Source organism: Camelina sativa, chromosome 20 (assembly GCF_000633955.1).
Source record: "Camelina sativa cultivar DH55 chromosome 20, Cs, whole genome shotgun sequence".
Taxonomy (NCBI): Eukaryota; Viridiplantae; Streptophyta; class Magnoliopsida; order Brassicales; family Brassicaceae; genus Camelina; species Camelina sativa.
In genome coordinates, this window is record NC_025704.1 from 27146420 (window position 1) to 27162037 (window position 15618).

The 15618-nt window shown below is 38.2% G+C and overlaps 1 protein-coding gene across 1 annotated transcript; it reads right to left on the minus strand.

Moving 5' to 3' along the window:
• Positions 1208–6329, minus strand: LOC104771798 (subtilisin-like protease SBT5.6). Its single transcript, XM_010496380.2, has 9 exons — positions 6179–6329; positions 5783–5975; positions 5461–5679; positions 4798–4909; positions 2945–3512; positions 2759–2853; positions 2310–2667; positions 1999–2212; positions 1208–1888 (listed from the first exon to the last, which is right to left on the minus strand). The coding sequence occupies exons 1-9, from the start codon at positions 6251–6253 to the stop codon at positions 1344–1346; spliced, it is 2379 nt and encodes a 792-aa protein (XP_010494682.1). The 5' UTR covers positions 6254–6329; the 3' UTR covers positions 1208–1343.

Here is a 15618-nt window from a genome sequence, read left to right on the forward strand (position 1 = left end):
TTACTTGTAAATTAGAAAACTTGAATATTTCAAAAATTAGAAATATTCTAATTTTTCATTAAATACTTGGATCTTAAACTTTATATCATTTTCCAAAAATAACCATACTTCATGCTAATTTACAAAAAAATAAAAAATAAATACTTAAAAATTTATATTATTTTATCTTAAAGTACTTGTATATAAAAAATTTCAACTTCATAATGGTAACTATATGGGCACAAAAGTAAATGGGAGTTTATTTAATAACAGTTCGATTCGATGTATGTACGGTTGGATTCAGTTGGCCTTTGATCTAATTCTGGTTCAATTTAAGTTCAAAAAGTGGAAAAATATAGTATCATTAAACATATTCGTTTTGGGAATCCCTCCACACTAATAAAACATTTTATAAGTGTGTCATTGTTTTTGAATTCAGCCATAATTTTATTGTGTATTATTCAAGAAACGCAAAAAACTCAAAGACAATATATTTTGAAAGAGCCATGATTCCAAAAAAATTATGTCTCTAAGATTCTGAAGTCTAATTCTTACAGGTCATCCCGAATCCAATCCAAACCATAAATAAAACTTTCAAATATCGATAAATATCAAAACTTTAAATAAACATTATTATGGTCCTATATTACAAAAAACTTTAAATAAACATCATCCGTTTGTATGACATGAAAAGATGAGTAATTGAATATGTACTAAATTTTATTTATTTTTAGTCGTAGTTTTTAATTTAAATCATAATTCGTTAGTACATGAGAAGATGATGAATAATTTGAACATGTAATATATTTTCTTTATTTAGCCTTAGTTTTTAATTTAATTCATAATTAATAATTCGTTTTTAGTTTTAAGAAAATATATACATATTCATATTTCTACGTACTAAACTAAAAGCACTGTCACGGAAAAAAAAAAACTAAAAGCACTATGTTAATACATTTAATTGAGCTTAGTATATCAACTATAAACCCAAAAATTAAAAGTGTAAAATGAATTTTAGTTATGAAGAACTTATCTTGCATCACTTATGAAATTTTGTCAAGAGACCACACCGTGTTTGGCATCACATAATTTTTGGCATTTCTAAATATTTTTATTTTTATTAGTTTGTTAATATATTACAAGTAACCATAGTGGTTATTGGTTAAGCTTCTTGTTTAACTCGTGAGTAACAACGATACGTGGTTTCTTCTTCTACCAGCTTCACAAGTAACAACGATGACAATGCTTCTTTGATTTATTAAACAAATGGAGTCTATAGAGTGATTAGAAAAAAGAGTTTCTATTTCTTTCACTTTTGACCGCTATAAAATCCAAACCAAAAATACCAATTAAGCAAACAACAATCAAGCTAAGGAAACAGCAATTGGACTCCTCACAACATGGTCACTATCTGTCCAACTAAACCATCCAAATTGGTATTGACCCTTTTCAGTCGCATTCAACACCAGGTCCGTCCGTGGTTTAATCACGATTTTAAACCGCTGCTTCTGACCAATCCGGTTAAAGACCAACACATTCGGTATAGCCTCAACCGAAACACTTGATGGTGGGTTAGCGTTGAATAAGTATGTGCTTGTCGAGTTACCAATTCCAACATTTGTAACCGTTCTTTTAACGGTCACCATCCTGTTTAGATTCGGGATCGCGACGGACGGATAGTTGAGATTGTAACCGGGAGGGATTTTACTAGGACATTTGAATGTCGGGTCAATATCGGTGAAATTAACTGAGCAGCCATAGAGAAGGTAAGCTCGGTATGATGCATCATAGACTAAACCGGGGTCTGCAGCTTTGGTTGGTCTGAAATGTCCTGACCCAAGTGCAAATGGGTTTGCGGGTAAACCATCAACGTCTTGGATTGGTTTCTTCTCGTCGTTAGTCATCCAAGCTAACAAAGAAAAAAATTTACAAAAATTTAGATAAATCCAAAATACAATTTAAAAGATTTCGGTTTAGCTAAACCGAACCAACGCAATTAACGATGAGTTTTTTGTTTACCAGTGGTCATAAGAGCAGATCTTATAGCAGCACTACTCCATTTAGGATGAATAGCTTTGAGAAGAGCAATCGCACCAGAAACATGAGGACAAGACATTGAAGTTCCTGTGTAAATATTAAAATCTGCAACTCTTTGATCTACTGAAACTTTGCTTGGTGAATCTGCTCCGCTCCATGCAGCCAGTATGTTCAGTCCAGGTGCGGTAATATCCGGCTGTTACATCCGCAAAAAAAGAATTATCAAACCGGTTAATTCCGGTTATGATTCATTTCGGTTTTGTTTGAATTAGACAAAACAAGAAGAAGTTTACCTTTAAAATGTTGGGATCTACCACGTTTGGACCGCGGCTAGAAAACCCGGTCATCAAAGGAGCTGCTGTGTATTTGTAAACCGTTTTCCCCGGTTTAATAAAAGCCATCGGGTTTTTATCGGTTTTGATGTAATCTAGAATTTTCTCGACCACGGTTGGGGTAACAGCGGCAGTCGCAACAAAGTGAGAGTCCGACGGAATTTCATTGCCGTTAGCCGGGGCGTTTCCAAGAATCATACCGGCTCCTCCGGCTCGTTTTACCTCTATACCTTTACCGATTCTTGAACCGGCTCCTCTTAAACATAATACCACTTTACCAGCCACAAGCTCCGGTCTTAGTGAATTCGGTAAACATTGCCTTCACCAAAGAAAAAATAAAATCGTTAATTAAGTCAAATATATAATTAAATAAGATCAAAGATCGAAATTAATAAGAGAGCAAATCTTACGATGAATCGTTCAATGCAATGCCGGGAACAACCACGTTAGCAGCGTAAACAAGAGGCGCAAATTTGTCCATTTTAAATGCCGTTATCGACTCCGTCTACATAACAAAAAATAAACTATATATTATACAAAAAATGTAACACATAATTGTCTCTCTTTTTTAAAATCTTTAGTTGTTGTCTAATTACCTTGATTGTGTAGCCATTACCAAGAGCAAGGCCGCCAACAAAAGCCCGATCAAGAGTACTAGCTCCAACGGTAATAATCCACGGTGCCGGATTCGACAAAGTCCCAGGCTTTGGCCCTGAATTCCCAGCGCTAGCCGCAACCACAATATTCCTTTTAATTGCATGCAACGCTCCAATCGCAATTCCATCTTGTTGAAACGGCAAAGGATCGGTCGTTCCGATCGAAATGCTGATTACGTGAACGCCATCAGCGATCGCGTCATCGATCGCGGCAAGCATGTCTTCTTGTAAACAGACATTTCCGCCAACTTTTTCCTCGTTGGGCTTGGCCCAACAAGCTTTGTAAACAGCTAGACGAGATAATGGTGCACCACCCGAGGCCGAGCCCATTGCAAAACCGCCGAGTGCTGATGCACCGTAGACCCGACGACCAACGGCAGTAGAGGCTGTGTGGGATCCATGTCCGTCGGGATCGCGTGGCGACAAGAAGTCTTTGTTTGCTGTAACGTTGAACGCTCCGAAATATTTTTCGTATCCTTTCACGTAATACCTCGCTCCAATTATTTTCCTGTAATTAGTGGAAAAAATCCATTACGTTAATTATGATTAGTGCATGGAATAATCACTCATACAAATGACTCACAATAATAATTTTGAGAACGTAATATACTTTCAATAGTGTTTTATAAAATTTAGTTCTCTATTTATTCTAAACATTTGAGATGCCTCCAACAAAAATATAAGCTAAATATGCAGACACGTAAACTCGGGCACACATTGATATTACAAACATAAGAATTGATGATAAAACAAACAAGGGTGAGAAGTCACGGGTGTACAATTTTTATCTAGAAAGAAGCAAATAAGTTTTTGTCCCTTACATATAATACCAAAGCTTGCAGCATATAACAATTAATTATCAAAGTTTCGGTTTCATGCATGAAAATAGCCAATATAAATATCTTTTCTCAAATCAGTTTTATTTGTATGGTTTTGATGGCAGGCTTACATAAGTGAACAGTTACAGGGTCTGCCAGGGAAAATAATTCATTGTATATAAATAGTTTTATATTGCTAACAGAGAATAGAATAAATATTAAAGGTGGCTCTCGTGAATGATGATGATACGCAAGCTTAAAAGTTGGTGATCAATTATCGCAACCCAACAAAACATTGAGACTGTGACCTAATGTTTCGGACAGTGGAACTCAAAACTATACCCGTATGTGGGAAATGTTGCTAAATCTTGAAAAATAAAAAATAAAAATCTATGTTATACTAAAAATAGTATGAGTTTCTACTACAAATTAAAGTCGTGATACAATTTTCAGAATTCTGTCATTGTACCAGTCAAAACTTAAGACTTTTATTCTACATAATTATACAATTTTTAACTATATATGTAAAGGGATTTAATGATCAATATAGAACAACATATCACATCATCATATATAAAAAGAAGATTCTTGCAGCAAGCATGAGGTTCTTTGGATCTTTGCTAAAGAACCAATTGGTGGACGTATAGTTTACTTTTAATCTATTTCCGACCTATAATTCATACATACATGTTCTAGTTATGGTGTCTGTGTTTTTTGGCTAAAATTTGTAATTTTCTGGTTTTATGTATTTGGCTTTTTTTAGATTTAAATATCGTGATTTAAGTTATAGAATATGTAGATATGCAGATGCCAACATCCTATATATCAAAAGAATCTCTACATATTTGTTTGATAATCAAAACATAGAAATTATAGATATGCTATGCAGCTTAAAAATCAACATATTTAGTAAATCAATGAAGATTTACTATGATTTTCTAAGAGAAAAAAAAAGATAGGAAAAATATCTCTTACCGGTTACAGTGAGAAGAGTTAAAAGCAACTCCGGTTTGGCAGATTCCTTTCCATGACTTTGGAATAGGTCCCATTCCTTTGTCACTGAAACTCCTTGATTCTGGCCACACACCTTTTTTTTATTTCCCCAAAAAAAAAAAAAAATCCATTCTCTCAATAATGATGGATTAATATAATAATGAGATGCAACTAACGATTCTAAAAAGATAAATTACAAAATTTTCCTTGAATCTTGAATTCTTGACCGTAACGCAATTCATTTTTCTCTAGTCACGTAATAATTCAACTATCAACGTTGGAGTTAGGTCCATTTAAGTTTTGGTGTACGTTCTCATCAAAGAAAACAGTGATTATTCTCAGAATCCAAAACAATAATAGTATTATCTTATTTGTGAAAACTAATTTTATGGCTCTTATCGCGGCGCTTATATGTGACGTGCGTGAGGAAGCAGAAGACAAAGGAAAATACAAAGTAAGGATAACACAAAGGTTCACATGAATAACCACAATTTTATTCTTTCCACTCATGTTATCCAAATTTTTAGTCTTGCACTTACCCAAAAATAAATCAATTAGTTAATGAAAATCTATTTTCTCATTTTATAACTAACAGGAAACAATCATATTCTAAATAAATTAGTAGCTAGAGACAGCTTAACTTACCACTGTCGAGAACACCGACGATGATACCATCACCATGTTTGGCCTTCCTTAAAAACTTTCTCCCGACACGAAACCGATCATCTACATCGTTTTTTAGAGGTCGTGCATCAATGTCATCGGTTTCCTCCTCCTCCAATCCTACAAACTCCCATGACCGTGTAGTATGCGCTTCATATTTTCTTGGATGGCTCTTGAATACCGAAACAACGTCTGCCAATTCTGTTTACAAAAAAAAACAGAATTGGGTTTTAGTTATTACTTAATACTCTTTTTTAGCCGTAACAAAATATCAGACGGGTTTTATTTTTATTTATTTACTTACTTTCTAGTTTAGAGGCTTCGTCCGGGGTTAGCTCAGCCGCGAAGCCATTGATGCTATGTTTGTAGCTATACAAGAGCGATGCTCTAGCCTCTTCTTCGGATTCTTTAACCGAGTGAAGATAAGAATGATGATGTTCTTCTATTTCATGTAAGGCTTTATCACCTTTATGTTCTCCAAAATAGACTATATACACCTACGAAAAAATAAAAAAGATGAAAACATGAAAATGTGAGGAATTGACTAAGAATTATGACCCCATATGTTAACAAATCAAGGCATAGCGTTTTTTTTTGGGTATGAAAATCAAGGCATAGTTGGAATTGAGAATCAGTGAACATTAAAGTGTAGAAATGATTATTCTGAATCTGAAAAGAATCAAGTAATAATAATAGGAACCTGTTTTTTTTCGGCACATGAGGCTAAGAGGGGGATGAGAAAGAGGAGAGGGAAGAGACAAGTTAGCTTGTTCATGGCCTTGATGGAATGTTATAGCCCTAATGCTCTGTAGGGGTTTGATGGGCTGGCTATTTATAATAGACAAAGTGCAACAAATTCAAACCCTTTTAAGAAAGTTAAATAAAGAAAAACAAAAACACAAAAATATAGGAAAAGACTATCCTTAAGACCTTAACTAATCGTGGTGATCTAATGGTTGAAGAATGAAGATTCGTTATATTAGTCGAAGTCAACGATGACTGGATGAGTCTTACCCTCTATGGCTCTATACAATGCCTTATAAAGATTTAGATAACCTTATATAACATGCCTTAATTACAAAGATTAACAATACCTTATATAACATACCTTAATAAAGATTTGCAATATACATATTTAATAAAAATTTATAAACCTTTAAAATTATATAACATACCTTATAAAGATTTGCAATACTCTAGATAATATATCCCCATATATTATTAAAATCTCTTTCTAAATCTCCTGTTATTAAAAATGAGATTTTTATAAAATTAATCGAGATCACTTAAAATCTCTTGTTATTCAAACATCAATTTTTAAAAATCATATGAAATCAATTGTTATTGAAAACATCCCCTATATAATAAAACAGAAGTACACAACCTTTTTTGTAGACTATATAATATGGGTTATAAAATTAATTATTTGATTATTTGATAGATTATAGGTTATATGGATTGTAACCATCAGTTAAATCTCGATTTCAGATCCTTTTAGAAAGGATATTCTATAAAAAAAAATCTCCACAGAATATTTAATTAACCATACATAGGCAACAAAATCTCAAAAATTAATATTATCCACATCAATTTTTAAAAACAATCACTTTTAACCCGGGTCCTAAATTTCAACCCGGGTCCTAACTTTTATTTACAACAACTTCTAAAAACAATCACATAAATTATATTTTATATAAAAACTACAATATAAATAAAATAAATTTCAACCCGTGCTCTAGCACGGGTCCTAATCTAATAACGTTATATTTATTTAAAAAATCCATAACAATGATTTTGAGAGATTTTGGATACTTTTTTCTTTTTAACAGGATAAAAGGAGGATACTAGGGGGCGGTGATCAGAACCTTCAAACCACAGGTACTCGCTACATTCTGAAGGGTAAGCAATAGTCCATTCACTATTTGCCATAGCTCTGTCAAGTCTGCATCTGACCAGATATGTATATCTATCTCTTTCCTCTCCATGATAAAAATATTTACTCTATGTTGAAGATCATACAAGTCACAGGTGAACATGAGGGATCTCAAGTCATAGAAAGATCCTTCTGGTCTGGAATGGCCTCCATATTTCTCATTACTATTGATAATATCATTAAAGTCTCATGTGAGAAACCAAGGCGCCGATCCAGAATCCATTTGTGCTGTAAGCTTTTCCCACACCGCAACCCTTTTGGATCTATTAGGTTCACCATACACAACGTTTGAGTAAAAATACCTTACTTTGGCTTTTATTCTGGTATCTATAATACTTTGGCAAGAGCTTAGTATCTCAACCTCAATAATTCGTTACCAGAAAAATGCTAAACCACACGCCCCTGGAGAGAGGGGGGAACCAGGCGGTGAGAGCGGTAATCTATCCATTGGAGTGATTGGAGGACGCTATCCGACTGGTTTTTTGTCTCCTTGAGTAGAATAAGGTTAGGACATACTTTCTTCTTTATGTCCTTCAGCCTCTGGACTGTCATTGGGTTCTCCAACCCACAACAGTTCTAGCTCACAAACCTTAGGAAGAGTGGTTGGTGGATTCTGAAAATCCACCCCTTCTTTTCTTTGAGGACGTTATTATAGTGATCTTAGGGTTTGACGAGTTTTGGCTCTTTGATTTAGTAGGGTTTGATGCGAAAGCCTCCCCTAGGTAAGAGGATGGATCACTTAGGGCTCTGCCTTTACTTGTTCCGGCTTTTGAGGTAGGTTGCTTTTGGTTCTGCTTTGCGCCATTAATCTTCTTTGGGGAGTTCTATATGAGGTTCCTCTTTTGGCGCTTGACTTCATTAAGTCTGAGGGGAGTTTTTGTTGGTGGTTTTGCCAGTGGAGGTCTTCCCCTTTCTCTTTGGTGATAATTTCAGTTTCTTTTGCTTGTGAAGGATCCTCTAGAGGTGTCTTTTTCCCTAAATCTGAGGCTAGATCCCCTGGGGAACAATTGGTGGGGAAGCATTTTGGACAAAGGAGACCGCAAAGGCGATGATTCTATCAGCCGTAGTACTCATAAGTTGTCTAGCTTTGCCTTGGATAACTCTTTCTCGTTTGGCTGCACTCTTAGTTGGCCAACAGAACAATCACATAACAATAATGGACAGTTACTTCTCATAGCTCACCTAGTAATTAGTCTTTTGTAGTTATAACAGGTGGGAGAGATCCCACATTGAGTGGTAGGATAGGTAATAGATTTAGAGGAGGAGGAGGAGGAGGAGTTTGGGGATCTGGATTTGACGATTCTTTCTCTAGTGGTGGTCTTCTTGGTCTGGAGGAGACCACCAAGTACCTTACCAATTGTTTTAATATCTAGGTACTCTCCAAGTTCCTTACTAATTGTTTTTAACATGTCAAGTTGCCAGTAATGCTTTGGGAGACGTTGGAGCTCTATCTAGAAGGGAATCATGGATGGGAAGGAGTCATAGATAATGGGCTCCCACTTCTGCAGGATGACCATCCACTGGTCATGATGGCATGGCCTGTTATCATGCACTTTTTGCATATCTTCTTCAAACTCGAAGCTAAACTGAAAACATCCTCTGTCTAGATCTGCTTCAGTTGCTTATTCTCTAAGGTTCTATCTGTTGGAGAGAAAAGGGAATAAAGACCAGAGTCTTTGGACCGAAGGGTTTGTGAGGTGTCCAATAAGGGTTAAGGAGTTTGGTTGAATCAGTTCATATGTATCAAGTTCAGTATCTCATATTCGCTTTCTGGGGGTGGAGAGTAACCTCTTTCAAGACCCTTTCCTTTCTGATGGTATGGGATTCTCTTATCTATAGTTGAGCGTAGCGGAGTAAAACAGGTGGGGGAGAGAAATTCTTAGGTGTTGTACGGTTTAGCAGGGAAGGGATTCTTCCAAGTTGGGTTTGGTTCAAAAAGCTTTACAGGATTAAAAATTGGTAGGATTACAAAATGTTAAAGAAAGAAGACTTACAGATACGTTAGATGGTGAGATTACTACACTGTCATAGATAATAATGATGTTATATTTATTTTAAGATCTCCTTCTTGTAAAGTATTAAACTATTTTACTCGTCTATCTTAATACTCTATATGTCTCTTATAGTTTAATGTTTAGGATTATCCATATTAATATAAAAAATTTATGATTAATTAATTATATATTTTTCTGATGGTTTATTTCTCTTTATTTATGATCATCTCATGTATGTGTGATGATTCATTTTTCTGGTAAAAAAAAGTAAAATCATATTTTTAAAATATACTTTTTTTGTTGTCAAACATCTTCCATTAAACTTAAATCCTCAAAAGAGGTGAGTTCATACAGCAAAGTACACAATAACAAGATACAAGATAATCAAGGGAAGATAAGGGTAAGAGCTCCATGAGTTTTCCAATTTTACCAAGCTTAGCAATAGTTGAAAAATCTGTTGGGGCCACGGATTCGTCTTTGAAGCTGAGTTTCACGAGATCCTTGACCAGCGAGTGGTCACAAGTGGCTCTAGCGGATAACGCAATCGAGCTTGAAGAAGGGTGCTCCACAGGGGGAACACTTAAGGCGCTTCTCGCCAACTTTAGAGGGCTCAAGAGAATAGGGACAGAGTCCTTCCAGCTTTTAGGATCAAACCTCTTATTTCTAGAGGCTGCTACAATCGGGATTCTTGTGTGATGGGTATCAAACCATCTCCCTCACATGAAGCTCATGACCATGGAGGTTAAGGAATTCCACACAAATCTTGTAGCCTGTTTGGTCCTGAGGTATGAAATCAAACCCAAGCTTGCGATCTAGTGGTGGTATGTGATCAAAGGGATCAATGTGGATAAGCAACAGATGCAACCAAACTGGTGGTACATGTTCAGATTTAGCATTACACATAGCATACTTCCAAGGAACCTTAATCAACCGGCCTCGACAAACATATATATCAAGCAATTCCAAAGACATCACAGTTCCTCTACCGAGGAAACCTTGACTTGACCAAGCTGAGACCGGAACTAGAGAAATTGGTCTTGATGTTAATCTACTACAACCAGACCTAGGTAGAGGAGTTCTACAGCTAGAGTTCCAATGTCGGGTAGGAGCCAGGAAGGTTACAAAACTTGCATCACTAACCAGGGTATAAACCTATCAACAGCGGATCTTGGAAGATTTAGACTTGATACAGGACCATATAACAGGGAAACTTCCTGCGCATCACGTCCCATGGTCGAGAAAATTACGACTCCACAAGAATATATCAAAAAGGTTCCATCCGGTGACAAGTAAAATCCAATATACATAAAGTTTCGAGAGTTGAATAATCTAGTCTTCTCTAAAAACAATGCTCCTATCACCGAATGGGAGACTCTCTCCACTATCACGCAAGCACGTTTCTTAGATAAACTAAACAGGACTTTTAAGGGTTTAAACATGGATATGGGCCATAGGGAGGTAGATGGACCAAGAGGGTAATTGAAGCCCATCTTGGCAAAGTCTAGGGTTGTTGTTGTTGAGTGATGAGAAAAGGGGTCGCCGCCGTTCTGTACGGTCGGAATGACATTCGACGGTGAAATACCTAGAAGGACCATCCGCCAGCTGTTGAGCTCACTGTGTGCCGTCGGTATTCTCACTGGAAGGGGCACATCTGATGGTCCAAGAAAAATTCCCGCCATTAATGAGATCCAGTGGGAAGGGAACAAAGATGATATCGGTGCTAGTCCAGATCTTGAGCCAAATGGTGAAGCAGTAGGACCTTGCCCAGATGTATGCGATAAGGAGCAGCTGGACTGGTGAGGAGTTGTTACTGTCGGGTTCAAGAGCGGGTCGCACACAAGATCTTATTCAGATTGGTGCTTGTAGGGCAACAAAATACCCTTCCGTCGTGTAGAGGGACCTTTGAGAAGCAAACTCCTTTCAAAGTTTCAGTTGGATTTTTAAGGGAAAGGGAAGTGGAACTAGAACAAACTAGAAGAGCAAAGCTTAAGAAGATTCGAGAAAGATTAGAAAGATTTGTCACCGCCCGACGCTGACGATCATAGGTCTCACCGGCGCCGGAAGGCATGGTTAGAAAAGGAGTCTTCATTACCGTGCCTTGGAGCGTTTCTATTTCTCTTTTTTTTTTAAATCTACTTTTGTTACTTTTTCTCTACTGAAAAATTAACAAAATAAAATAATTATAGAGTCATTGAAACATTTCAGTTTCTTTGCCTAAAATATACCCTATTGATTATTATTACTCATAACTAGGTACTAACCTACGTTAAATCGTGGGCTGACGTTTTCTTTGAATTAAATTTGAAATATTTTTTTTATTATTTTTATTATTAGCAATTCATCCAGTCTACTTACAATCATATTATTTGTTTAGAGATTTTTTTGTTTCGACAATATTATTTGTTCAGAGATTATTTCCAAAAAAATCTGTATAAAACTGGATAATATCTGTACGATTCTTAGTTGTTTAACCGAATGGAAATTTCTAATTATCTTATTTTTAATACACTATTTTTTTATCTACCCTAGTTAAATTGTCTTAATTATCTTTAATGATCCTCTATTTTTCTTATACTATTTTCTATTGGCATTCCAATGTAAATGTTTACACTTTTAATATTATACTTCTCAATTAATATGGTAGGATAATTGTTAAAAATATTTACATAATCAATCTTTTAAGGACTTAAAAAACTTTTAAAACATGAAACTATCAGAGAGTATATTTTTTCAAATTCGTTTTAGTTGTGATATATATGTGTTTCAGAGTAGATTAAAGTAAAAAGAATATTGCAAGTTCCAATTTGGTCGAATAAATTGAGAGAAAAGAATAAGAAAAAAATAGAAAAAAATAATAATTATAATCGAGGGTATCGACGTATTACAATTGGCCTATTGGGTGCGAAAAAGTAGCTAGGGACTTGATTGGCAGATTGAGTTTCATCATATGGCTTCTGTTTTCTTGGGGAAAGCTCTTCTGGCCGTTTTTGTGTTGCAAATGACAACTCTCATAACAGAATTCTAATATTTCTAGTGGAAAATATAATTTTCTTCTTTATATATTATCCTGTTGCACTTTGGGAGGTGAGAATAAGATATAACAAGAATTAGAGTTAGCCGACAGGTAATCCTCAATCAGAGAATATTTCAGATTATTTTTTTTCCGGCAGAGAATATATATGTACAAGTTGTGCTTTTAACCTCTCAATGTTTAAACGTAATTGAATGTTGTGAATAATGAATACCTTAATGTTAGGGGTAGATCTAACCCCAACAAAAGGGTCCGGCCCAGGAAAAAACTCATAAATATCCCTTTCGAGAGAAAAGGGTATTATAGTATTTTTCCTAGACGAACCGACACGATTTCCTATAAATACGGGCGTACGGCCTTTAGAAAAGGGATCGGAGAAAAAGCAGGAGAATTCGTACAACAAGTACAAGAGCCTTGCTCGTCCAAGCAAAAGACAACGGTTCTAAGCTCATAGCTCGGAGAATCGACGAGATATCAGCTCGTCTATCATCCTCGTCTATTTTTGTAACCCGTTTAAGTCGCGTTGTAGCCCGTCTTTTGTGTTTCGACATCAATATAATAGAAGAGAACTTCGACCCTCTTTGACCGAACTAAACATACTAATTGTGACCGAAAGGGACATCAACAATTTGGCGCGCCAGGTAGGGGGGAGCCAAGTCAAAGTTTTCTAAAGAATTGAAGAACGGACCTACACCGACTGGACGAGATGACAGTAATTGACAAGGAAAGAAGCAAAGAAGCAAGCTCGTCGGGGGGAACGATCACCCCGGCAACGGATCAAGCGGAGCAGACAGTCCTTCCCACGCCGGACGCTCCAAGAAAGACCGTGACAGTAGAAAGTCCGGAGACCTTCGTCATAGCTACAAATTTGACGACCCCTGCGACCGCAGAGGCACCACAGGCGCCGACACAACTTTCTTTGCTCGACAACCAGCCCGTCTCTAGCATCGACAAGCTGTTCCGAGGAATCTTAACACGCCTTGACCAGCAGGAAGAGCGAACAAATAACCGTTTGGATGCACTCACTGCGGCACAGTTTAACTCGCAAGATGAAATCAACCATCTCAACAACGCTCGGCTCAACCCAGTGAACTTCACCTCGGTAAGAACAACGCCAGGGCCGTATGTGCAAACCAGCGGGTTAGGACGTAATCTTGCCCAGCACCCTATCGAGCGAAATAACGACATAACCGATCTAACGAAGGACGCCGAGCTAAAAGAAATCAAAGAGCAAATGAAAGAAATGGCCGCAATGATTCAAAAAGCAACGGATAAGGCACCCCAAGTCGGACTTATGCTCGAAGCAACACAGCGAACTCCGTTCTCTCGGAGACTCGCTACGACGACGGTCAGACGGGCAGTCAAGCCACGGTTGGGTCACTATGACGGAACAGTCGACCCGCGAGATTTCTTACTCACCTTTGGCGTAGCCCTCGGCCCTTTACAGTTCAGCCCGGCGGAATACGACGCTGGAGCTTGTCAAGTTTTCGCCGAGCATCTAACAGGAACCGCATTGAGCTGGTTCTCGAGACTCCCACCCGGATCAATCGATAGTATCAGGGAGTTGATAACCGAATTTTTGAAGCAGTTTTCTGTTTTGTTCGAGGATAAGAATTCCCATGCCGACTTATACGCCTTAACTCAGCACAAGGGAGAATCGCTTCGGTCCTTTATAGGGCGATTCAAGGAAGTCTACGTCAACATTTCAATTCCGGACGCTGCCGCAATTGTCGCACTTCGAAATGCGCTCTGGTATGAATCTCGGTTCAAGGAAGAGCTGTCTTTAACGCATGTCGAGACCGTAGCCGAGGCATTACTCCGAGCTGCAAAACACATTGGGCTCGAGGAAGAGAAAGCTATCAATGCTAAGAAGCATTCTTCGGAGGCAAGTGCGATACCCAAACAGCCAGTAGCCGCGGCTCCAAAGGTTGACTACGTCGAGCCTCGACAACATTTCATCAAAAACCAAGATCGAACTCGCCGAACCTTTGCGATCGGCGAAAACAAGTACATACGGAAAGAGGGAGGTGAAAATAGTGCAACCCCGTACTGCGACTACCATCAGAGTACCACCCACGCAACTGACGAGTGTCACTACCTCCAGAACGTCTTGATGGAGCGATACAAGAAAGGGCCAATAGTCGTCGAGCCCGACAGAAGCAAGACAACCCGACCTGGACGAAGTGACGCCAAGCGCACCGAATATATCGCTCGAAAATTCGTCAAGGATTCAAAGGTACTAGCCGACCAAAGCGAAGACGAAATGGAAATTCAGAACCTACTCACCGAACGGCGCGAAGACAGCGGTAACGAAAAACGACCGCATACAGACCGCAAGCCCGACCAACGCCCTCCGACGATACGACGAATAAACATGATAATGGGCGGGCTAGCCGGATGCAACGATTCGGTCAGAGCGATCAGAGATTATACTAAGAAAGCTGAAATGACGAAATCTTGGCCGACAAGGTTCGAGGCTGAAGGCATGCCAATCACCTTCGACGGAAAAGATCTAGAAGGTTTGGACTTACCGCATAACGATCCATTGGTCGTCGAACTCTTGATCGGAGAAAGTGAGGTGACGAGAATATTGATCGACACTGGAAGCTCAGTCAACGTCATCTTCAGAGACGTGTTGGCCAAAATGGAAGTCGGCGAACGGGACATTATGCCAGAATGTCACTCTTTAACGGGCTTCGACGGGGATCATCTTATGTCCGTCGGCACCATCACCTTACCAATCTTCGTTGGGGGGATAGCCAGATACTTCCGGTTCGCGATCATCGACAAGCCAACGATCTACAACATCATCCTCGGAACCCCATGGCTCCACAAGATGAAAGCCGTCCCGTCAACATATCATCAGTGCGTTAAGTTCCCAACTTCGAAAGGAATATACACACTGCGTGGCAATCAGCAAACCGCACGGGCCTGTTTCCTGATCGAGCACAAGCTTCGCACCGGAAAGAATTTATAGCAATCAAAGCAACGGGTCGGCGACAGTAGCACGTCACCGACAGACGGAAAGCCGACTGCCGTCCAACAGGGCGTTGCCACGGTCGAGGAGGTGACCCTAGACGAGAACGACAAGAAACGATGCGTAAATATCGGCACAGAGATAACACCCACCATGAGGAACGAGTTGATACTCTTCCTCAAAACCAACATCTCAACGTTCGCAT